Here is a 26131-nt window from a genome sequence, read left to right as displayed (position 1 = left end):
ATAATATCTACTGTAGTTATAGGTGTTATAATATCTACTGTAGTTATAGGTGTTATAATATCTACTGTAGTTATAGGTGTTATAATATCTACTGTAGTTATAGGTGTTATAATATCTACTGTAGTTATAGGCCGGTGTTATAATATCTACTGTAGTTATAGGCCGGTGTTATAATATCTACTGTAGTTATAGGCCTGTGTTATAATATCTACTGTAGTTATAGGTGTTATAATATCTACTGTAGTTATAGGTGTTATAATATCTACTGTAGTTATAGGTGTTATAATATCTACTGTAGTTATAGGTGTTATAATATCTACTGTAGTTATAGGCCTGTGTTATAATATCCTACTGTAGTGTATAGGCCGGTGTTATTAATATCTACTGTAGTTATAGGTGTTATAATATCTACTGTAGTTAGAGGTGTTATAATATCTACTGTAGTTAGAGGTGTTATAATATCTACTGTAGTTAGAGGTGTTATAATATCTACTGTAGTTAGAGGTGTTATAATATCTACTGTAGTTATAGGTGTTATAATATCTACTGTAGTTATAGGTGTTATAATATCTACTTGTAGTTAGAGGTTGTTCAATATCTACTGTAGTCTATAGGTGTTATAATACTTACTGTGGTTATAGGTGTTATAATATCTCTGTAGTTATAGGGTTAATAATATCTACTGTAGTTATAGGTGTTAATAATATCTACTGTAGTTATAGGTGTTATAATATCTACTGTAGTTATAGGTGTTATAATATCTACTGTGGTTATAGGTGTTATAATATCTACTGTGGTTATAGGTGTTATAATATCTACTGTAGTTATAGGTGTTATAATATCTACTGTAGTTATAGGCCTGTGTTATAATATCTACTGTAGTTAGAGGTGTTATATTATCTACTGTAGTTATAGGTGTTATAATATCTACTGTAGTTATAGGTGTTATATTATCTACTGTAGTTATAGGTGTTATAATATCTACTGTAGTTATAGGTGTTATAATATCTACTGTAGTTATAGGTGTTATAATATCTACTGTAGTTATAGGCCTGTGTTATAATATCTACTGTAGTTAGAGGTGTTATATTATCTACTGTAGTTATAGGTGTTATGTTATCTACTGTAGTTATAGGTGTTATAATATATACTGTAGTTATAGGTGTTATAATATATACTGTAGTTATAGGTGTTATAATATCTACTGTAGTTATAGGTTTATAATATCTACTGTAGTTATAGGTGTTATAATATCTACTGTAGTTATAGGTGTTATATTATCTACTGTAGTTATAGGTGTTATATTATCTACTGTAGTTATAGGTGTTATAATATCTACTGTAGTTATAGGTGTTATAATATCTACTGTAGTTAGAGGTGTTATAATATCTACTGTAGTTATAGGCCTGTGTTATAATATCTACTGTAGTTAGAGGTGTTATAATATCTACTGTAGTTATAGTCCTGTGTTATAATATCTACTGTAGTTATAGGCCTGTGTTATAATATCTACTGTAGTTATAGGCCTGTGTTATAATATCTACTGTAGTTATAGGTGTTATAATATCTACTGTAGTTATAGGTGTTATAATATCTACTGTAGTTATAGGTGTTATAATATCTACTGTAGTTATAGGTGTTATAATATCTACTGTAGTTATAGGTGTTATAATATCTACTGTAGTTATAGGTGTTGTAATATCTACTGTAGTTATAGGTGTTGTAATATCTACTGTAGTTATAGGTGTTATAATATCTACTGTAGTTATAGGTGTTATAATATCTACTGTAGTTATAGGTGTTATAATATCTACTGTAGTTATAGGTGTTATAATATCTACTGTAGTTATAGGGTTATAATATCTACTGTAGTTATAGGTTATAACTATCTACTGTAGTTATAGGCTTTATAATATCTACTGTAGTATAAGGCGTTTATAATCTACTGTAGTTATAGGCTGTTATAATATCTACTGTAGTTTAGGATTCTAGTTATAGGTTTTATAATATATACTGTAGTTATAGGTGTTATACTATCTACTGTAGTTATAGGTGTTATAATATCTACCGTAGTTATAGGTGTTATAATATCTACTGTAGTTATAGGTGTTATAATATCTACCGTAGTTATAGGTGTTATAATATCTACTGTAGTTAGAGGTGTTATAATATCTACTGTAGTTATAGGTGTTATAATATCTACTGTAGTTATAGGTGTTATAATATCTACTGTAGTTATAGGTGTTATAATATCTACTGTAGTTATAGGTGTCTGTTCTATAAGGCCCCAGGTCGTAGCTGTATTATAACACACTAGTGAACCATTGATCCCCTACTGAGGAGACGCACAGAGATCCAGACTCATGTTTTACCATTGATCCTCCAGCAGCAGTCTGACGGGACCCATCACAGTGGGTGTTTCTGCACCTTGCATTGTTTATGATTTTCCACAGTCTCCATTTTGAGGCTGTGAACATCTCCCACCCTCCCTGGCCCAGCCTATCAGATCCCACAGCCAAACCAAGGTGCCTTCCTAACCCCATCCTTCCCTTTTCTTGGACAAAGCCATAATGATTGACAGCCTTGTCCAGTCAGCATGCAGCCAGACATTAGCATGACAACAGAACCCCTGCCGGGCCAGCCTGTTGCTAGGGCAGCACCACACTGGTTCTACCGTTGCTGGGACGACGTGACAGTCAAGTCACTCTACACCGATTCAGCGGTGAAGTCTGACTGGGTCGACTGCTGATTTTGTAGTTGTGTTGTGTGTGTCCTGTCTCTGCCAGCAGGGGGCAGACTTAGTGTGTTCAGGAAGGCGAGGGGGGGATACCTGGTCAGGTGTACAACTGAATGCATTCAACTGAAATGTCATAATTCAACTGGGCTGCCATAATCCACATCCACGTCTTTGGCGCCCAGGTAACAGTGGGTTAACTGCCTTGTTCAGGTGAGCAGTGGGTTAACTGCCTTGTTCAGGGGAGCAGTGGGTTAACTGCCTTGTTCAGGGGAGCAGTGGGTTAACTGCCTTGTTCAGGGGAACAGTGGGTTAACTGCCTTGTTCAGGGGAGCAGTGGGTTAACTGCCTTGTTCAGGGGAGCAGTGGGTTAACTGCCTTGTTCAGGGGAACAGTGGGTTAACTGCCTTGTTCAGGGGAGCAGTGGGTTAACTGCCTTGTTCAGGGGAGCAGTGGGTTAACTGCCTTGTTCAGGGGAGCAGTGGGTTAACTGCCTTGTTCAGGGGAACAGTGGGTTAACTGCCTTGTTCAGGGGAACAGTGGGTTAACTGCCTTGTTCAGGGGAACAGTGGGTTAACTGCCTTGTTCAGGGGAACAGCAGGTTAACTGCCTTGTTCAGGGGAGCAGTGGGTTAACTGCCTTGTTCAGGGGAACAGTGGGTTAACTGCCTTGTTCAGGGGAGCAGTGGGTTAACTGCCTCGTTCAGGGGAGCAGTGGGTTAACTGCCTTGTTCAGGGGAGCAGTGGGTTAACTGCCTTGTTCAGGGGAACAGTGGGTTAACTGCCTCGTTCAGGGGAGCAGTGGGTTAACTGCCTCGTTCAGGGGAACAGTGGGTTAACTGCCTCGTTCAGGGGAACAGTGGGTTAACTGCCTTGCTCAGGGGAGCAGTGGGTTAACTGCCTTGTTCAGGGGAACAGTGGGTTAACTGCCTTGTTCAGGGGAGCAGTGGGTTAACTGCCTTGTTCAGGGGAACAGCAGGTTAACTGCCTCGTTCAGGGGAACAGCGGGTTAACTGCCTCGTTCAGGGGAACAGTGGGTTAACTGCCTCGTTCAGGGGAACAGTGGGTTAACTGCCTCGTTCAGGGGAACAGTGGGTTAACTGCCTCGTTCAGGGGAACAGTGGGTTAACTGCCTCGTTCAGGGGAACAGTGGGTTAACTGCCTCGTTCAGGGGAACAGTGGGTTAACTGCCTTGCTCAGGGGAGCAGTGGGTTAACTGCCTTGTTCAGGGGAACAGTGGGTTAACTGCCTTGCTCAGGGGCAGAACGACATATTTTTACTTTACTTCGGGGACTCGATCCAGCAACCCAGCAACCTTTACGGTTACTGGTCCAACGCTCTAACCACTAGGCTACCTGCTGGTTTTTTATTTTTTTATTATTTTATTTCACCTTTATTTAACCAGGTAGGCAAGTTGAGAACAAGTTCTCATTTACAATTGCGACCTGGCCAAGATAAAGCTAAGCAGTTCGACAACATACAACAACACAGAGTTACACATGGAGTAAAACAAACATACAATCAATGATACAGTAGAAAAAAATAAGACTGTATACAATGTGAGCAAATGATGTGAGATAAGGGAGGTAAAGGCAAAAAAGGCCATGGTGGCAAAGTAAATAAAGTATAGCAAGTAAAACACTGGAATGGTAGATTTGTAGTTCAAAGTTAAAATATAAATAATATGGTGCAAAGGAGCAAAATAATAAATAAAATAAATAAATACAGTAGGGGAAGAGGTAGTTGTTTGGGCTAAATTATAGATGGGCTATGTACAGGTGCAGTGATCTGTGAGCTGCTCTGACAGCTGGTGCTTAAAGCTAGTGAGGGAGATAAGTGTTTCCAGTTTCAGAGATTTTTGTAGTTCGTTCCAGTCATTGGCAGCAGAGAACTGGAAGGAGAGACGACCAAAGGAGGAGTTGGCTTTAGGGGTGACCAGAGAGATATACCTGCTGGAGCGTGTGCCACAGGTGGGTGCTGCTATGGTGACCAGTGAGCGGAGATAAGGGGGGACTTTACCTAGCAGGGTCTTGTAGATGACCTGGAGCCAATGTGTTTGGCGACGATTATGAAGCGAAGGCCAGCCAACGAGAGCGTACAGGTCGCAGTGGTGGGTAGTATATGGGGCTTTGGTGACAAAACGGATGGCACTGTGATAGACTGCATCCAGTTTGTTGAGTAGGGTATTGGAGGCTATTTTGTAAATGACATCGCCGAAGTCGAGGATTGGTAGGATGGTCAGTTTTACGAGGGTATGTTTGGCAGCATGAGTGAAGGATGCTTTGTTGCGAAATAGGAAGCCAATTCTAGATTTAACTTTGGATTGGAGATGTTTGATGTGAGTCTGGAAGGAGAGTTTACAGTCTAACCAGACACCTAGGTATTTGTAGTTGTCCACAAATTCTTAAGTCAGAACCGTCCAGAGAAGTGATGCTGGACAGACGGGGAGGTGCAGGCAGCGATCGGTTGAAGAGCATGCATTTAGTTTTACTTGTATTTAGGAGCAGTTGGAGACCACGGAAGGAGAGTTGTATGGCATTGAAGCTCGTCGTGGTTACTGGCCCAACGCTCTAACCACTAGGCTACCTGCTGGTTACTGGCCCAACGCTCTAACCACTAGGCTACCTAATGGTTACTGGCCCAACACTCTAACCACTAGGTTACCTGCTGGTTACTGGCCCAACGCTCTAACCACTAGGTTACCTGCTGGTTACTGGCTAACGCTCTAACCACTAGGCTACCTGCTGGTTACTGGCCCAACACTCTAACCACTAGGCTACCTGCTGGTTACTGGCCCAACGCTCTAACCACTAGGTTACCTGCTGGTTACTGGCCCAACGCTCTAACCACTAGGCTACCTGCTGGTTACTGGCCCAACGCTCTAACCACGAGGCTACCTGCTGGTTACTGGTCCAACACTCTAACCACTAGTCTACCTGCTGGTTACTGGCCCAACGCTCTAACCACTAGGCTACCTGCTGGTTACTGGCCCAACGCTCTAACCACTAGGCTACCTGCTGGTTACTGGCCCAACGCTCTAACCACTAGGCTACCTGCTGGTTACTGGCCCAACGCTCTAACCACTAGGCTACCTGCTGCTTACTGGCCTAACACTCTAACCACTAGGCTACCTGCTGGTTACTGGCCCAACGCTCTAACCACTAGGCTACCTGCTGGTTACTGGCCCAACGCTCTAACCACTAGGCTACCTGCTGGTTACTGGCCCAACGCTCTAACCACTAGGCTACCTAATGGTTACTGGCCCAACACTCTAACCACTAGGTTACCTGCTGGTTACTGGCCTAACACTCTAACCACTAGGCAACCTGCTGGTTACTGGCCCAACACTCTAACCACTAGGTTACCTGCTGGTTACTGGCCCAACGCTCTAACCACTAGGCTACCTGCTGGTTACTGGCCCAACGCTCTAACCACTAGGCTACCTGCTGGTTACTGGCCCAACGCTCTAACCACTAGGCTACCTGCTGGTTACTGGCCCAACGCTCTAACCACTAGGCTACCTGCTCGTTACTGGTCCAACACTCTAACCACTAGTCTACCTGCTGGTTACTGGCCCAACGCTCTAACCACTAGGCTACCTGCTGGTTACTGGCCCAACGCTCTAACCACTAGGCTACCTGCTGGTTACTGGCCCAACGCTCTAACCACAAGGCTACCTGCTGGTTACTGGCCCAACGCTCTAACCACTAGGCTACCTGCTGGTTACTGGCCTAACACTCTAACCACTAGGCTACCTGCTGGTTACTGGCCCAACGCTCTAACCACTAGGCTACCTGCTGGTTACTGGCCCAACGCTCTAACCACTAGGCTACCTGCTGGTTACTGGCCCAACGCTCTAACCACTAGGCTACCTGCTGGTTACTGGCCTTAATGCTCTAACCACTAGGCTACCTGCTGGTTACTGACCCAACGCTTTAACCACTAGACTACTTGCTGGTTACTGGCCCAACGCTCTAATCACTAGGCTACCTGCTGGTTACTGGCCCAATGCTCTAACCACTAGGCTACCTGCTGGTTACTGGCCCAACGCTCTAACCACTAGGCTACCTGCAGCGTATGTGAGATGGTCTAACTGGTGTGTGTGTGTTGGTCTAACTGGTGTGTGTGTGTTGGTCTAACTGGTGTGTGTGTGTGAGTTGGTCTAACTGGTGTATGTGAGTTGGTCTAACTGGTGTGTGTGTGTGAGTTGGTCTAACTGGTGTGTGTGAGTTGGTCTAACTGGTGTGTGTGTGAGTTGGGCTAACTGGTGTGTGTGAGTTGGTCTAACTGGATGTGTGTGAGTTGGTCTAACTGGTGTGTGTGTGAGCTGGTCTAACTGGTGTGTGTGTGTGAGTTGGTCTAACTGGTGTGTGTGTGTGAGTTGGTCTAACTGGTGTGTGTGTGAGTTAGTCTAACTGGTGTGTGTGTGAGAGTTGGTCTAACTGGTGTGTGTGAGTTAGTCTAACTGGTGTGTGTGAGTTGGTCTAACTGGTGTGTGTGTGAGTTGGTCTAACTGGTGTGTGTGTGAGTTGGTCTAACTGGGTGTGTGTGAGTTGGTCTAACTGGTGTGTGAGTTGGTCTAACTGGTGTGTGTGAGTTGGTCTAACTGGTGTGTGTGTGAGTTGGTCTAACTGGTGTGTGTGTGAGTTGGTCTAACTGGTGTGTGTGTGAGTTGGTCTAACTGGTGTGTGTGTGAGTTGGTCTAACTGGTGTGTGTGTGAGTTGGTCTAACTGGTGTGTGTGTGAGTTGGTCTAACTGGTGTGTGTGTGAGTTGGTCTAACTGGTGTGTGTGAGTTGGTCTAACTGGTGTGTGTGTGTTGGTCTAACTGGTGTGTGTGTGTGTTGGTCTAACTGGTGTATGTGTGAGTTGGTCTAACTGGTGTGTGTGTGTTGGTCTAACTGGTGTGTGTGTGAGTTGGTCTAACTGGTGTGTGTGTGAGTTGGTCTAACTGGTGTGTGTGAGTTGGTCTAACTGGTGTATGTGTGAGTTGGTCTAACTGTGTGTGAGTTGGTCTAACTGGTGTGTGTGTGAGTTGGTCTAACTGGTGTGTGTGTGAGTTGGTCTAACTGGTGTGTGTGAGTTGGTCTAACTGGTGTGTGTGAGTTGGTCTAACTGGTGTGTGTGTGAGTTGGTCTAACTGGTGTGTGTGAGTTGGTCTAACTGGTGTGTGTGTGTGAGTTGGTCTAACTGGTGTGTGTGAGTTGGTCTAACTGGTGTGTGTGAGAGTTGGTCTAACTGGTGTGTGTGTGTGTGAGTTGGTCTAACTGGTGTGTGTGTGTGTGAGTTGGTCTAACTGGTGTGTGTGTGAGTTGGTCTAACTGGTGTGTGTGAGTTGGTCTAACTGGTGTGTGTGAGTTGGTCTAACTGGTGTGTGTGTGAGTTGGTCTAACTGGTGTGTTTGAGTTGGTCTAACTGGTGTGTGTGAGTTGGTCTAACTGGTGTGTGTGAGTTGGTCTAACTGGTGTGTGTGTGAGTTGGTCTAACTGGTGTGTGTGTGAGTTGGTCTAACTGGTGTGTGTGAGTTGGTCTAACTGGTGTGTGTGTGAGTTGGTCTAACTGGTGTGTTTGAGTTGGTCTAACTGGTGTGTGTGTGAGTTGGTCTAACTGGTGTGTTTGAGTTGGTGTAACTGGTGTGTGTGTGTGTGTGAGTTGGTCTAACTGGTGTGTGTGTGTGTGTTTGAGTTGGTCTAACTGGTGTATGTGTGAGTTGGTCTAACTGGTGTGTGTGTGAGTTGGTCTAACTGGTGTGTGTGTGAGTTGGTCTAACTGGTGTGTGTGTGAGTTGGTCTAACTGGTGTGTGTGTGAGTTGGTCTAACTGGTGTGTGTGTGTGTGTTTGAGTTGGTCTAACTGGTGTGTGTGTGAGTTGGTCTAACTGGTGTGTGTGTGAGTTGGTCTAACTGGTGTGTGTGAGTTGGTCTAACTGGTGTGTGTGTGAGTTGGTCTAACTGGTGTGTGTGAGTTGGTCTAACTGGTGTATGTGTGAGTTGGTCTAACTGGTGTGTGTGTGAGTTGGTCTAACTGGTGTGTGTGTGAGTTGGTCTAACTGGTGTGTGTGAGTTGGTCTCACTGGTGTGTGTGAGTTGGTCTCACTGGTGTGTGTGTGAGTTGGTCTAACTGGTGTGTGTGTGTGTTGGTGTAACTGGTGTGTGTTAGTTGGTGTAACTGGTGTGTGTGAGTTGGTGTAACTGTAGGGGAAACAGAGTGTACAGTATAAGGTGAGGACAGTGTAATACTGGACTACAGTAGAGCTGGTTAGAGGCTATGAAGTCATGTTGTCGTCATCCACCCGGCCTTCAGCCCAGGCTTCCCTCACAATGTCCTCAGTCAGTCTCTGCTGCTGCGGCCCTGAGCTAATGCTTCCTTAACAACAGATACACACAACGGACAAGGAAGCAGACAGACACGGTAGAGTACACACACACACACAAACTCTGCTCTGTCACTCAAACCAGCTCATCCAATGAAAACTCTTATCTCTCATCCCTCATCTCAATCAGCACATCCACACCCCCCCATGTCAATCAATTCAACTGGTGATCCAATGAGATGTCATCCTGCTCTGCCAGTCCATGTCAGTGATAACCTCAGTGTACAGTAATACCACAGACTGGTTCTGTCTGTCGTCAACTAAAGACAGCACACAGTGGGGAGGGAAAGATTTACTTTTCTTCAGAGAGGGACGGTCAACAATACACTCAGGTCTTTCTTCTACAGTTAAAACATCAGAAGTTTGATTGTGGTGAAAGATAGTCCTCTGAGTCAAGACAGTCTTTCCTAGCTGAAAGTGTTCTGTTTCTACTGTGCAAAGAAAGAGGGAAAAGTTGTATTGGACTGAGGAACGACCATACTGTCTTCTATCGGAGCCTCTCTCTATGCTGCTGGAAGTCTAAAGGACTGTATCTCTCTCTCTCTCTCTGTGTCCCTCCAGAGATGCCGTAGAGGTTGTGGCTGGTCTGTATGATCATGTGGATGAGCTGGTTCACAAGCTGGTGATGCTGTCCAACCAACGCACTCAGGAACTGGACTTTATCATGGAGTTCAAGAGGCTGGAGCTGGGATTCAAGGAGGTGAGAGGAGCTGGGGTATAGGGCTGGGGTATAGGGCTGGGGTATAGGGCTGGAGCAGGGATTCAAGGAGGTGAGAGGAGCTGGGGTATAGGGCTGGGGTATAGGGCTGGAGCAGGGATTCAAGGAGGTGAGAGGAGCTGGGGTATAGGGCTGGGGTATAGGGCTGGGGTATAGGGCTGGAGCAGGGATTCAAGGAGGTGAGAGGAGCTGGGGTATAGGGCTGGGGTATAGGGCTGGGGTATAGGGCTGGAGCAGGGATTCAAGGAGGTGAGAGGAGCTGGGGTATAGGGCTGGGGTATAGGGCTGGGGTATTGGGCTGGAGCAGGGATTCAAGGAGGTGAGAGGGGCGGTTATAGGGACAGGATATAGGGGCTGGTTATAGGGGCTGGTTATATGGGCTGGGGATAGGGGCTGGTTACAGGGGCTGGGGATAGGGGATAGGGTCTGGTTATAGGGGCTGGGGATAGGGGCTGGTTATAGGGGCTGGGGATAGGGGCTGGTTATAGGGCCTGGTGCTGGTTATAGGGGCTGGGGATAGGGGCTGGTTATAGGGGCTGGGGCTGGTTATAGGGGCTGGTTATAGGGGCTGGGGCTGGGGGATAGGGGCTGGTTATAGGGGCTGGGGCTGGTTATAGGGGCTGGGGATAGGGGCTGGTTATAGGGGCTGGGGATGGTTATAGGGGCTGGGGGATAGGGGCTGGTTATAGGGGCTGGGGGCTGGTTATAGGGGCTGGGGATAGGGACAGGGGTGGGGGCTGGGGATAGGGGCTGGTTATAGGGGCTGGGGCTGGTTATAGGGGCTGGGGATAGGGGCTGGTTATAGGGGCTGGGGCTGGTTATAGGGGCTGGGGGATAGGGGCTGGTTATAGTGATAGGGGCTGGTTGTAGGGGCTGGGGATAGGGGCTGGTTATAGGGGCTGGGGCTGGTTATAGGGATAGGGGCTGGTTATAGGGGCTGGTTATAGGGATAGGGGCTGGTTATAGGGGCTGGTTATAGGGTCTGGGGCTGGTTATAGGGATAGGTGTGGTTATAGGGGCTGGGTATAGGGGCTGGGTATAGGGGCTGGGTATAGGGGCTGGTTATAGGGGCTGGGGATAGGGCTGGTTATAGGGGCTGGGACTGGAGTTTACCATGGTTCAGGAGCCTGGAGAGGGATTCAAGGAGGTACTGTACATAACAGCTTATAACTCAGCTATGATGCATTATAGCAGTGTATTCCAAACTAGGGGTCCTGATATGAAAATGGGGTCAGGAGAAAAAACTAAACGTTGCGTTTGGTTGGTTGAACTGGGGTCACATCGGTAACCTCCGGTAGCCTCTAGATGAGGTTCTAGTAAACAGAGAGTTGGTTCGTAGAACTGGGGTCACATCGGTAACCTCCGGTAGCCTCTAGATGAGGTTCTAGTAAACAGAGAGTTGGTTCGTAGAACTGGGGTCACATCGGTAGCCTCTAGATGAGGTTCTAGTAAACAGAGAGGCTCTATCTTGTCAACCGTTTAAAATCAAATAACATTGTATTGGTCACATACACGTGATTAGCAGATGATATTGCGAGTGTAGTGAAATGCTTGTGTTTCTAGCTCCGACAGTACAGTAATATCTAACTCGTAATATCTAACAGTTTGACAACATAAACCGCAAAATAACACATAAATCTAAGTAGGAATGAATTAAGACTTTATACATATGGATGAGCGATGTCAGAGCTGAACGGACTGAGATACAGTAGAATAGTATAGAAAAACAGTATATACATAATGACTTAAAGGTGCAATGTGTAGAAATCGCTCCGCCATTTCCTGGTTGATAAAACACTAAACAAGTCTAGTGTAGAGAATCACTGTACCATCTAAACCGCTGTGGAATATATTTTCTATAAACCATAAACATTGGCCGTTGATTACAGAGCTTTGTTTTACATGATGGGGGGTCACCACGTTTCTTTATTTATCAAAATGGAGTCACGGGGCAGAAAAGGTTTTGGGAACCCCTGATTACAAGCATCAACTGTACATTAGGAGGCTGTCATAGATTTACAGTTATTGTCATTCTGTGTGTGTGTGTGTGTAGGTGAGTGACTGGATTGAGGAGGTAGGAGAGAGGCGTCTGAGAACACTCGGAGAGCTGGAGGATTCTCTGGAGCAGCTGCACAGCAAACAGACCCTCTTCAGAGACTTCTACACTGCTGCTTACGTAGGTACCTCTGGCTGACTGGCTGGCTGACTGACTGGCTGGCTGGCTGACTGACTGACTGGCTGACTGGCTGACTGACTGGCTGACTGGCTGACTGGCTGGCTGACTGGCTGGTTGTCCTTCTTCACTGCTGCTTACGTTGATACCTCTGACTGACTGACTGGCTGGCTGACTGGCTGTCTGTCTACACTGCTGCTTACGTAGGTACCTCTGGCTGACTGGCTGGCTGACTGACTGGCTGGCTGGCTGACTGACTGACTGGCTGACTGACTGGCTGACTGGCTGACTGGCTGGCTGACTGGCTGGCTGTCCTTCTTCACTGCTGCTTACGTTGGTACCTCTGACTGACTGACTGGCTGGCTGACTGGCTGTCTGTCTACACTGCTGCTTACGTAGGTACCTCTGACTGACTGGCTGACTGGCTGGCCGACTGACTGGCTGTCTCTCTCTCCCTCTGTACGGCTGCTTACATAGGTACCTCTGTCTGTCTGTCTGTCTGTCTGTCTGTCTGTCTGTCTGTCTGTCTGTCTGTCTGTCTGTCTGTCTGTCTGTCTGTCTGTCTGTCTGTCTGTCTGTCTGACTGACTGACTGACTGACTGACTGACTGAATGACATCCACGGTTACATGTCATGAGCCAGTATCACTTCATAATGTGGGCTATGGGATCGTGCACAGACGCAATGCACACAACAGTAAACACTTCCTCCATGCTAGCTAACAACCACATTATAATGTCAATACTAGCTAGTATTATATCATTAAATCACAATGGATTAGTTTCCATGAAACAGCTGGCTAGCATAGCTATGTTGTGCTAGCTAGCAAATATGCTAACGTTAGTTAGCTAAACATGTGGCTATGAGCTGCCACTGGCAGTATGGGATCATGGAGAGTGAATTCATTTGTTTTTTTAGTTATCTAGCTGTGGGATCTGGCTATTATCTACAGGGGCTTTATACAAAATAGCAACATTAGCGCAGCTAGCTAGATAGCTAGCTAACATTGGAATCAAGACCATTAACTAAGCAAATAACACAGACATGCATTGCCAAACAACACTACTGCCACCTTCTGGTTTGGAGTATTTTAACAAGGCTGAGTGACTTCAAGGTCTTTGCTGTGTGAAAACAAAAGAGATTTTGTTCAGAGGTGTTTGACAATCCTACCGGGGGGGGGGGGGTGTGAGAGAGAGAGCTATAAAAGTTACTGTCTGTTTTGTCCTATAGGAACACTGTTAGGGTTGACTGTATATTCATCCTGTCTATAGGAACACTGTAAGGGTTAGGGTTGACTGTATATTCATCCTGTCTATAGGAACACTGTAAGGGTTAGGGTTGACTGTATATTCATCCTGTCTTCAGGAACACTGTAAGGGTTAGGGTTGACTGTATATTCATCCTGTCTATAGGAACACTGTAGGGTTAGGGTTGACTGTATATTCATCCTGTCTTCAGGAACACTGTAAGGGTTAGGGTTGACTGTATATTCATCCTGTCTTCAGGAACACTGTAGGGTTAGGGTTGACTGTATATTCATCCTGTCTTCAGGAACACTGTAGGGTTAGGGTTGACTGTATATTCATCCTGTCTATAGGAACACTGTAGGGTTAGGGTTGACTGTATATTCATCCTGTCTATAGGAACACTGTAGGGTTAGGGTTGACTGTATATTCATCCTGTCTATAGGAACACTGTAGGGTTAGGGTTGACTGTATATTCATCCTGTCTATAGGAACACTGTAAGGGTTAGAGTTGACTGTATATTCATCCTGTCTTCAGGAACACTGTAAGGGAGGTGAGGCGCTGCTGAAACGTCTAGAACGCTGGGAAGACTTGTCGTCAGCCGAGTTGCAGGTGTACGAGGTCAAAGTTCGATCCTTCTGGGTCCACCTGCACGACTTCTCCCAGAGGGTAGAAGACACCAAGACCAACATCGACAAGACCGTACGTCTCTACGAGTTCTTCGACAAGGTAAGAGGAACTACTCTCTCTCTTTCTCTCTCTCTCTCTCTCTCTCTCTGTATCTCTCTCATTCTCTCACTCTCGCTCACCCTCTCTCTCTATATCTCTCTCTCCTTCTCTCACCCCATCTTTCTCTCTCTGTCTCAGGCTCTCTTTACTGCCTCAGCAGCATCATTCACAAGACTCGGTGTGGCACATGCTATTTCGAATAGCTTTGTTTGAATGTTCTTCCTGCAGAATGAAACATTTCTTGCAGTAATATGATACACCAAATGTACTTTTTGATTCGGGAACAGAAGTGGAGAAATATGGTTTCTTTATTTCAGCATCTTGAGAGAATGTGAATGTGTAGTTAGGGACCGTCTATCTTTATCAGCATCTAGAGAGAATGTGAATGTGCAGTTAGGGACCGTCTGTAAAGGTGCCCTCTTTATCAGCATCTAGAGAGAATGTGAATGTGTAGTTAGGGACCGTCTGTAAAGGTGCTATCTTTATCAGCATCTAGAGAGAATGTGAATGTGCAGTTAGGGACCGTCTGTAAAGGTGCCCTCTTTATCAGCATCTAGAGAGAATGTGAATGTGTAGTTAGGGACCGTCTGTAAAGGTGCTATCTTTATCAGCATCTAGAGAGAATGTGAATGTGCAGTTAGGGACCGTCTGTAAAGGTGCCCTCTTTATCAGCATCTAGAGAGAATGTGAATGTGCAGTTAGGGACCGTCTGTAAAGGTGCCCTCTTTATCAGCATCTAGAGAGAATGTGAATGTGTAGTTAGGGACCGTCTGTAAAGGTGCTATCTTTATCAGCATCTAGAGAGAATGTGAATGTGCAGTTAGGGACCGTCTGTAAAGGTGCCCTCTTTATCAGCATCTAGAGAGAATGTGAATGTGCAGTTAGGGACCGTCTGTAAAGGTGCCCTCTTTATCAGCATCTAGAGAGAATGTGAATGTGTAGTTAGGGACCGTCTGTAAAGGTGCTATCTTTATCAGCATCTAGAGAGAATGTGAATTTAAAGTTAGGCACCGTCTGTAAAGGTGCTATCTTTATCAGCATCTAGAGAGAATGTGAATGTGCAGTTAGGGACCGTCTGTAAAGGTGCTGTCTTTATCAGCATCTAGAGAGAATGTGGATGTGTAGTTAGGGACCATCTGTAAAGGTACTATCTTTATCAGCATCTAGAGAGAATGTGAATGTGTAGTTAGGGACCGTCTGTAAAGGTGTTATCTTCATCAGCATCTAGAGAGAATTTGAATTTAAAGTTAGGGACCATCTGTAAAGGTGCTATCTTTATCAGCATCATAAAAGCTGATAGTATTTCAACCACATAAAATATGCATCCAAGTTGAACTGAAATCTTATCAGAAACATGTTGGGTCGTTTTTCACAGCTTTCTATTTTCCTTTCAACGGGTCAAACTGATGCAGAAAATAATTTCCCGTCATTTATTTTTATTGCATTTTCTCCCTGGTCCCTAAAAATCTTTTTGTTCCTTAATGGAGTGGAGATGACAGAGAAAACTTGACCGATGTCAACTAGATTCATTCATTCTATCACTTCATAACATTATTCTGTTGAGCAATATGGTTTATTTAGTCTTCTAGGGCAACGAGTAATGACAGAAGAGAAGCTGCGTCTATCTAATTATAGACAAGTTGACTAACTAATAGCCTTCCACCAAAATGACAGAAATTATAAGCAGAAGTCGGCCCCCTAAAAAATCCTGCACCCTGTCCAAAAATCTTTCTGCTGTCTCTGACTGTACCCTACAATGCATCTTCCTAGCTATTTCACTTTATCACATATAGTCGGGTGGTTACGGATGGGTTGTTGGTAATTGTGGGTCGGTGCGGGTGAACAAACAGCTGACCACGCACCTCTAGTGTGTGTGTGTGTGTGTGTGTGTGTGTGTGTGTGTGTGTGTGTGTGTGTGTGTGTGTGTGTGTGTGTGTGTGTGTGTGTGTGTCTTAGAGCAGTGCCAGGAGGGACTGTAGACACACTGTGTTACAGAGAGCTCTCTCAGTGACCTGTGACTTCATTGCCTTGACAATCAATTGTCTCTCACCACAGCCATACACACAGAGATACGCACATTTGTGTATGTGTGTGTGTGCGTGTGTGTGTGTGAGGTCACGACATTGTCAGTCACTTCCTTGTCTCAGTCAGATCTTAGACAAGGCATACTGTAAGCTCTGAGCTACTGTAGAGACAGAACAGTATCTTAGATAAGGCATACTGTAAGCTCTGAGCTACTGTAGAGACAGAACAGTATCTTAGATAAGGCATACTGTAAGCTCTGAGCTGCTGTAGAGACTTAGACAGAACAGTATCTTAGATAAGGCATACTGTAAGCTCTGAGCTACTGTAGAGACAGAACAGTATCTTAGATAAGGCATACTGTAAGCTCTGAGCTACTGTAGAGACAGAACAGTATCTTAGATAAGGCATACTGTAAGCTCTGAGCTACTGTAGAGACAGAACAGTATCTTAGATAAGGCATACTGTAAGCTCTGAGCTACTGTAGAGACAGAACAGTATCTTAGATAAGGCATACTGTAAGCTCTGAGCTGCTGTAGAGACAGAACAGTATCTTAGATAAGGCATACTGTAAGCTCTGAGCTACTGTAGAGACAGAACAGTATCTTAGATAAGGCATACTGTAAGCTCTGAGCTACTGTAGAGACAGAACAGTATCTTAGATAAGGCATACTGTAAGCTCTGAGCTACTGTAGAGACAGAACAGTATCTTAGATAAGGCATACTGTAAGCTCTGAGCTACTGTAGAGACTTAGACAGAACAGTATCAATAAATCCTGTTAACTAACAAGTTAACAAACCTCATAAACATTAACCAATAGAGAGGTCTATCTGTCTGTCTTCAATTTAAACTCATTAACAGTCTGCTGGAGAAAATGTCTGACTTGACAAACTGTTCCAGGTTTGACTTTGAACTCGGTAAATACATTATGGCATTAACCTGATTGAACCCCTGAACTCTCAGAACGTTGTTTACTTTACAGTAGCCTTCTCATACAGTATAATACTGAGTCAGTTTAACCAAGCTGGTCGTCTGTTGTCTCTCCAGAGCCAATACTGTCAGGACACTAAAATAGCAGCCCTCTATCAATGTTTATCGCTCAGTGCCCAGTCGGCCAGTCAGGCAGCCAGTAAGTCAGCCAGCCAGCCAGCCATCAGGCAGGCAGCTAGCCAGGCAGCCAGCCAGTCAGTCAGTCAGTAAGTCACCCAGCCAGCCAGCCAGTCAGTCAGTAAGTCAGCCAGCCAGCCAGCTAGCCAGTCAGTCAGTCAGTCAGTCAGTAAGTGAGCCAGTTAGTCAGTCAGTAAGTCAGCCAGTCAGCCAGCCAGCCAGCTAGCCAGCCAGTCAGTCAGTCAGTCAGTAAGTCAGACAGTTAGTCAGTCAGTAAGTCAGCCAGTTAGCCAGCCAGCTAGCCAGTCAGTCAGTAAGTCACCCAGTCACCCCTTCAGTCACAGCTGCTAACTACAACTACATTCTCCACCAGTCTCCATGGTTGTGTCCCAAATGGCACCCTGTTCCCTATAGGTCTCTGGTGAAAAGTACTGCACTATATAGGGAATAGGGTGCTATATGGGATGATATCTCTCCCTCTGCAGACAGACAGTCCCTCTCTCTCTCAGGGTGAGCAGCCATGGCTACAGCCCACAGAATGATCAGTATCACATTTAGTAATGAGCATCATCCTAGCACCCCTCCCACCTTGTTCTCCCCCTCTCTCTTCCTCCCCTCAAACCACGGCAGAGTGACCCCAGTGGGGGTGTTGGCAGAGCTACACTATCTCCTACCATCTGTTGACATATTGGTCTGCTAGCTGTTAGCTGTGTTAATGTGAATCATATTGAGCTGTTAGCTGTTAGCTGTGTTAATGTGAATCATATTGAGCTGTTAGCTGTTAGCTGTGTTAATGTAAATCATATTGAGCTGTTAGCTGTGTTAATGTGAATCATATTGAGCTGTTAGCTGTGTTAATGTTTATCATATTGAGCTGTTAGCTGTGTTAATGTGAATCATATTGAGCTGTTAGCTGTGTTAATGTGAATCATATTGAGCTGTTAGCTGTGATAATGTGAATCATATTGAGATGTTAGCTGTTTTAATGTGAATCATATTGAGCTGTTAGCTGTGTTAATGTGAATCATATTGAGCTGTTAGCTGTGTTAATGTGAATCATATTGAGCTGTTAGCTGTGTTAATGTGAATCATATTGAGCTGTTAGCTGTGTTAATGTGAATCATATTGAGCTGTTAGCTGTTAGGTGTGTTAATGTGAATCATATTGAGCTGTTAGCTGTGTTAATGTGAATCATATTTAGCTGTTAGCTGTGTTAATGTGAATCATATTGAGCTGTTAGCTGTGTTAATGTGAATCATATTGAGCTGTTAGCTGTTAGCTGTTTTAATGTGAATCATATTGAGCTGTTAGCTGTGTTAATGTGTATTATATTGAGCTGTTAGCTGTGTTAATGTGTATTATATTGAGCTGTTAGCTGTGTTAATGTGAATTATATTGAGCTGTTAGCTGTGTTAATGTGAATTATATTGAGCTGTTAGCTGTGTTAATGTGAATTATATTGAGCTGTTAGCTGTTTTAATGTGAATCATATTGAGCTGTTAGCTGTGTTAATGTGAATCATATTGAGCTGTTAGCTGTGTTAATGTGAATCAAATTGAGCTGTTAGCTGTGTTAATAATGTGAATCATATTGAGCTGTTAGCTGTGTTAATAATGTGAATCATATTGAGCTGTTAGCTGTGTTAATGTGAATCATATTGAGCTGTTAGCTGTGTTAATGTGAATCATATTGAGCTGTTAGCTGTGTTAATAATGTGAATCATATTGAGCTGTTAGCTGTGTTAATGTGAATCATATTGAGCTGTTAGCTGTGTTAATGTGAATCATATTGAGCTGTTAGCTGTGTTAATGTGAATCATATTGAGCTGTTAGCCGTGTTAATGTGAATCATATTGAGCTGTTAGCTGTTAGGTGTGTTAATGTGAATCATATTGAGCTGTTAGCTGTGTTAATGTGAGTCATATTGAGCTGTTAGCTGTGTTAATGTTTTATTTATTTTATTGGCCAAGATAAAGCAAAGCAGTTCGACAACATACAACAACACAGAGTTACACATGGAGTAAACAACATACAGTCAATAATACAGTAGAAAAAAAAATAAGACTATATACAATGTGAGCAAATGATGTGAGATAAGGGAGGTAAAAGCAAAAAAATGCCATGGTGGCAAAGTAAATAAAGTATAGCAAGAAAAACACTGGAATGGTAGATTTGTAGTTTGAAGAAAGTTCAAAGTTCAAATATAAATAATATGGTGCAAAGCAAAATAAATAAAATAAATAAATACAGTAGGGGAAGAGGTAGTAGTTTGGGCTAAATTATAGATGGGCTATGTACAGGTGCAGTGATCTGTGAGCTGCTCTGACAGCTGGTGCTTAAAGCTAGTGAGGGAGATAAGTGTTTCCAATTTCAGAGATTTTTGTAGTTCGTTCCAGTCGTTGGCAGCAGAGAACTGGAAGGAGAGACGACCAAAGGAGGAGTTGGCTTTAGGGGTGACCAGAGAGATATACCTGCTGGAGCGCGTGCTACAGGTGGGTGCTGCTATGGTGACCAGTGAGCGGAGATAAGGGGGGACTTTACCTAGCAGGGTCTTGTAGATGACCTGGAGCCAATGTGTTTGGCGACGATTATGAAGTGAAGGCCAGCCAACGAGAGCATACAGATCGCAGTGGTGGGTTGTATATGGGGCTTTGGTGACAAAACGGATGGCACTGTGATAGACTGCATCCAACTTGTTGAGTAGGGTATTGGAGGCTATTTTGTAAATGACATCGCCGAAGTCGAGGATTGGTAGGATGGTCAGTTTTACGAGGGTATGTTTGGCAGCATGAGTGAAGGATGCTTTGTTGCGAAATAGGAAGCCAATTCTAGATTTCACTTTGGATTGGAGATGATTGATGTGAGTCTGGAAGGAGAGTTTACAGTCTAACCAGACACCTAGGTATTTGTAGTTGTCCACAAAGTCTAAGTTAGAACCGTCTAAGTTAGAACCGTGTTAATCAAAAGACACAGATAGACAACAGCGATATGACACAACACAGAAGGCCTCGTCTTCATGTTGGAACAACACCCATCTCAACCAAACAGCTAGCCCAGTCCCAGATCTGATAGGAACGACACCCATCTCACCCAAACAGCTAGCCCGGTCCCAGATCTGATAGGAACAACAACCATCTCACCCAAACAGCTAGCCCAGTCCCAGATCTGATAGGAACGACACCCATCTCACCCAAACAGCTAGCCCGGTCCCAGATCTGATAGGAACAACAACCATCTCACCCAAACAGCTAGCCCGGTCCCAGATCTGATAGGAACAACAACCATCTCACCCAAACAGCTAGCCCGGTCCCAGATCTGATAGGAACAACAACCATCTCACCCAAACAGCTAGCCCGGTCCCAGATCTGATAGGAACAACACCCATCTCACCCAAACAGCTAGCCCGGTCCCAGATCTGATAGGAACAACAACCATCTCACCCAAACAGCTAGCCCGGTCCCAGATCTGATAGGAACAACACCCATCTCACCCAAACAGCTAGCCCGGTCCCAGATCTGATAGGAACAACAACCATCTCTTTCTACTTCAGATCAGCCTGAAGGAAGATGCCTTTTAACCTGACTGGGTTTGGTATTAACTTCCACTAGCCTGGTCCCAGATCTGTTTTATCTCTCTCTTTTCCAACTTCATTGCTCATCGTCATGCCAAACAATCTGACCTCATGCAGCAATCTTCAAATATAAACATTTAATCATTAATGATCTATTTGGCATGATAGTACAGACAAACAGTCCCACAGGCTAGAATTAATACAGACAAACAGTCCCACAGGCTAGAATTAATACAGACAAACAGTCCCACAGGCTAGAATTAGTACAGACAAACAGTCCCACAGGCTAGAATTAATACAGACAAACAGTCCCACAGGCTAGAATCAGAGGCAGTAGGGATAACCAGGGATGTTCTCTGTTTAGTGAGTCCTCCAGATCAGAGGCAGTAGGGATGACCAGGGATGTTCTCTGTTTAGTGAGTCCTCCAGATCAGAGGCAGTAGGGATGACCAGGGATGTTCTCTGTTTAGTGAGTCCACCAGATCAGAGACAGTAGGGATGACCAGGGATGTTCTCTGTTTAGTGAGTCCTCCAGATCAGAGGCAGTAGGGATGACCAGGGATGTTCTCTGTTTAGTGAGTCCTCCAGATCAGAGGCTAGTAGGGATGACCAGGGATGTTCTCTGTTTAGTGAGTCCTCCAGATCAGAGGCAGTAGAGATGACCAGGGATGTTCTCTGTTTATTGAGTCCTCCAGATCAGAGGCAGTAAGGACGACCAGGGATGTTCTCTGTTTAGTGAGTCCTCCAGATCAGAGACAGTAGGGATGACCAGGGATGTTCTTTGTTTATTGAGTCCTCCAGATCAGAGGCAGTAGGGATGACCAGGGATGTTCTCTGTTTAGTGAGTCCTCCAGATCAGAGGCAGTAGGGATGACCAGGGATGTTCTCTGTTTAGTGAGTCCTCCAGATCAGAGACAGTAGGGATGACCAGGGATGTTCTCTGTTTATTGAGTCCTCCAGATCAGAGGCAGTAGGGATGACCAGGGATGTTCTCTGTTTAGTGAGTCCTCCAGATCAGAGGCAGTAGGGATGACCAGGGATGTTTTCTGTTTAGTGAGTCCACCAGATCAGAGGCAGTAGGGATGACCAGGGATGTTCTCTGTTTAGTGAGTCCTCCAGATCAGAGGCAGTAGGGATGACCAGGGATGTTCTCTGTTTAGTGAGTCCTCCAGATCAGAGACAGTAGGGATGACCAGGGATGTTCTCTGTTTAGTGAGTCCTCCAGATCAGAGGCAGTAGGGATGACCAGGGATGTTCTCTGTTTAGTGAGTCCACCAGATCAGAGGCAGTAGGGATGACCAGGGATGTTCTCTGTTTAGTGAGTCCTCCAGATCAGAGGCAGTAGGGATGACCAGGGATGTTCTCTGTTTAGTGAGTCCTCCAGATCAGAGGCAGTAGGGATGACCAGGGATGTTCTCTGTTTAGTGAGTCCTCCAGATCAGAGGCAGTAGGGATGACCAGGGATGTTCTCTGTTTAGTGAGTCCTCCAGATCAGAGGCAGTAGGGATGACCAGGGATGTTCTCTGTTTAGTGAGTCCTCCAGATCAGAGGCAGTAGGGATGACCAGGGATGTTGATAAGTGCGTGAATTGGACCATTTTCCTGTCCTGCTAAACATTCAAAAAGTAACAAGTACTTTTGGGTGTCAGGTAAAATGTATTCAGTAAAAAGTACATTATTTTATTTAGGAATGTTGTAAAGTAAAAGTAAAAGTTCTCAAAAATATAAATAGTAAAGTAAAGTACACATACCCCCCAAAACTGCATACGTAGAACTTCAAAGTATTTTTACTGAAGTACTTTACAGCAGTGTTCTGTCTGTGTGTACTGTGCTCAGCAGAGACTCTGGTAGGAGGCTACCCAAGACCCCTATGTTTCATATTTCACTGTAGACAGTCAAAGTCTGGTCTAAATTAGACATGAATCACTGTAGACAGTCCCAGTCTGGTCTAAATTAAACATAAAGTGCATTCGGAAAGTATTCAAATCAAATCAAATTTATTTATATAGCCCTTCATATATCAGCTGAAATCTCAAAGTGCTGTACAGAAACCCAGCCTAAAACCCCAAACAACAAGCAATGCATGTGAAAGAAGCACGGTGGCTAGGAAAAACTCCCTAGGAAAAACTCCCTAGAAAGGCCAAAAACCTAGGAAGAAACCTAGAGAGGACAGGCTATGAGGGGTGGCCAGTCCTCTTCTGGCTGTGCCGGGTTGATATTATAACAGAACATGGTCAAGATGTTAAAATGTTCATAAATGACCAGCATGGTCAAATAATAATAATCATAGAAGTTGTCGAGGGTGCAACAAGGACATCCGGTGAACAGGTCAGGGTTCCGTAGCCGCAGGCAGAACAGTTGAAACTGGAGCAGCAGCATGGCCAGGTGGACTGGGGACAGCAAGGAGTCATCATGCCAGGTAGTCCCGAGGCATGGTCCTAGGGCTCAGGTCCTCCGAGAGAAAGAAAGAGAGAAAGAGAGAATTAGAGAGAGCATATTTAAATTCACACAGGACACCGGATAAGACAAGAGAATACTCCAGATGTAACAGACTGACCCTAGCCCCCCGACACATAAACTACTGCAGCATAAATACTGGAGGCTGAGACCCCTTTACTTTTTCCACATTTTGTTACATTACAGCCTTATTCTAAAATTGATTAAATTCATTTTTTTCCTCATTAATCTACACACAATAGAGAAAACGGGTTTTTAGAAATGTCAATAAATGTATTAAAAACTGAAAAACAGATACCTTATTTACATAAGTATTTATTTTTAATACGTTTGTAAACATTTCTAAAAACCTGTTTTCGCTTTGTCATTATGGTGTATTGTGTGTATATTGATGAGGAAAATAAATGAATTGAATCCATTTTAGAATAAGGTTGTAACTTAACAAAATGTGGAAAAAGTCAATACTTTCCAAATGCAATGACCCATTTATTGAATTGAAATGAGATTAGGATATGACAGCTTTTTTGTTATCCTCAAGGACAAACAGAAAAGGTCTGGAAGTCTCTCTCACAGCTGTAACAGGAACATAAAGACATGTATTGGACCAAATATAGACATTGTTTGTGTCCACCAACCCCTATGTTCTTCTGTCCCACAGAGTAGGGATGCCAAACAATACCAATCCACATCCACACCACAGCCCTGGGCTCAGACACATATTCCAACCCTTTATTGACATGTCTCTCCCTGTAGGAAACCCCCTACAGCCAAACCGACAGCCAGACAGCCCCATCACAGATCAGGGGAAAGTGACAGTTAGCACTGAGGTGAAGGGAGGAGGTGGGGGGGGTGTTTGTGGCTAAAGGGCAGCTTTACACATCGCGCTAATCATCTCCCATTGAAAGTGCAGCGCTGCACTGACCATTGATTTGTGCTGTGATTGGGATTTGGCCTGGGGGACGACGACATGGGGTGGGGGTTTGGCGACAGGGGGTAAGGGAGGACAGGGGTGTTTGGGGTATGGGCCAGGGTGCATCGTATGTGGTCTGCCCCCCCCCCCCCCCCCCCCCCCCGCATGTCACATGCCGGACAGTGACCTCCTTAGGCACCAGATGGTCCCAAAGACAGAGTACAGTGTGTGGGTGTGATGAAGTCTCACATGTCTGAGAGGAATACAAAAGGCTGTGCAAGATCGATCAGTCGTGAGTCCACTGTAGAGATATCAGATCGATCAGTCGTGAGTCCACTGTAGAGATATCAGATCGATCAGTCGTGAGTCCACTGTAGAGATATCAGAACGATCAGTGGTGAGTCCACTGTAGAGATATCAGAACGATCAGTCGTGAGTCCACTGTAGAGATATCAGAACGATCAGTGGTGAGTCCACTGTAGAGATATCAGAACGATCAGTCGTGAGTCCACTGTAGAGATATCAGAACGATCAGTCGTGAGTCCACTGTAGAGATATCAGAACGATCAGTCGTGAGTCCACTGTAGAGATATCAGAACGATCAGTGGTGAGTCCACTGCAGAGATATCAGAGAGCAGAGTCTCAATACTCCAGCCTGGGCTCAATACCCCAGTCTCAGCCTGGCCTCAATACCCCAGCCTGGCCTCAATACCCCAGCCTTGCCTCAATACCCCAGCCTGAACTCAATACCTCAGCCTGGCCTCAATACCCCAGCTTGGGCTCAATACTCCAGCCTGGCCTCAATACCCCAGCCTGGCCTCAATACCCCAGCCTGGCCTCAATACCCCAGCCTGGCCTCAATACCACAGTCTGGCCTCAATACCCCAGCCTGACTTCAATACCTCAGCCTGGCCTCAATACCCCAGCCTGGTCTCAATACTCCAGCCTGGCCTCAATACCCCAGCCTGGCCTCAATACTCCAGCCTGGTCTCAATACCCCAGCCTGAACTCAATACCTCAGCCTGGCCTCAATACCCCAGCTTGGGCTCAATACTCCAGCCTGGCCTCAATACCCCAGCCTGGCCTCAATACCCCAGCCTGGCCTCAATACCCCAGCCTGGCCTCAATACCACAGTCTGGCCTCAATACCCCAGCCTGACTTCAATACCTCAGCCTGGCCTCAATACCCCAGCCTGGTCTCAATACTCCAGCCTGGCCTCAATACCCCAGCCTGGCCTCAATACTCCAGCCTGGTCTCAATACCCCAGCCTGGCCTCAATACCCCAGCCTGGCTCAATACCCCAGCCTGACCTCAATACCCCAGCCTGGCCTCAATACCACAGTCTGGCGTCAATACCCCAGCCTGACTTCAATACCTCAGCCTGGCCTCAATACTCCAGCCTGGGCTCAATACTCCAGCCTGGCCTCAATACCCCAGACTCAGCCTGGCGTCAATACCCCAGCCTGGCCTCAATACCCCAGCCTGACCTCAATACCTCAGCCTGGCCTCAATACCCCAGCCTGGCCTCAATACCCCAGCCTGGTCTCAATACCCCAGCCTGACCTCAATACTCCAGCCTGGCCTCAATACCCCAGCCTGGCCTCAATATCCCAGCCTTGCTTCAATACCCCAGCCTGGCCTCAATACCCCAGCCTGGCCTCAATACCCCACCCCCAGCCTGGTCTCAATACCCCAGCCTAGACTCAATACCCCAGCCTAGTCTCAATATCCCAGCCTGAGCTCAATACCACAGTCTGGCCTCAATACCCCAGCCTGCCTCAATACCGCAGTCTGGCCTCAATACCACAGTCTGGGTCTCAATACTCCAGCCTGGCCTCAATACCCCAGCCTGGACTCAATACCCCACCCCCAGCCTGGCCTCAATACTCCAGCCTGGTCTCAATACCCCAGCATGGGCTCAATGCCCCAGCCTGGCCTCAATACCCCAGCATGGGCTCAATACCCCAGCAGGACCTCAATACCTCAGCCTGGCCTCAATACCACAGTCTGGGTCTCAATACTCCAGCCTGGTGTCAATACCCCAGCCTGGCCTCAATACCCCAGCCTGGCCTCAATACCCCAGCCGGGTCTCAAT

The 26131-nt window shown here is 45.5% G+C and overlaps 1 protein-coding gene across 1 annotated transcript in view; it reads left to right on the top strand.

The window, feature by feature from the left end:
• LOC115202540 (uncharacterized protein KIAA1755) overlaps positions 1–13972 on the top strand; it is a gene marked incomplete at its 3' end in the record, with an annotated part of 49924 nt that extends 35952 nt beyond the window's left edge. The window contains exons 10-12 of the mRNA XM_029766665.1: positions 9666–9804; positions 11876–11998; positions 13778–13972. Of these exons, the coding sequence (XP_029622525.1) occupies positions 9666–9804; positions 11876–11998; positions 13778–13972 (457 nt within the window). The remainder of the gene's footprint in view (positions 1–9665; positions 9805–11875; positions 11999–13777) is intronic.
• Between the last annotated feature and the right edge of the window lie 12159 nt (positions 13973–26131).

The sequence above is a fragment of the Salmo trutta genome, chromosome 12 (genome assembly GCF_901001165.1).
Source record: "Salmo trutta chromosome 12, fSalTru1.1, whole genome shotgun sequence".
Lineage (NCBI taxonomy): Eukaryota > Metazoa > Chordata > Actinopteri > Salmoniformes > Salmonidae > Salmo > Salmo trutta.
The sequence above is the reverse complement of the archived record's forward strand: the minus strand, read 5'-3'. Positions and strand labels throughout refer to the sequence as shown.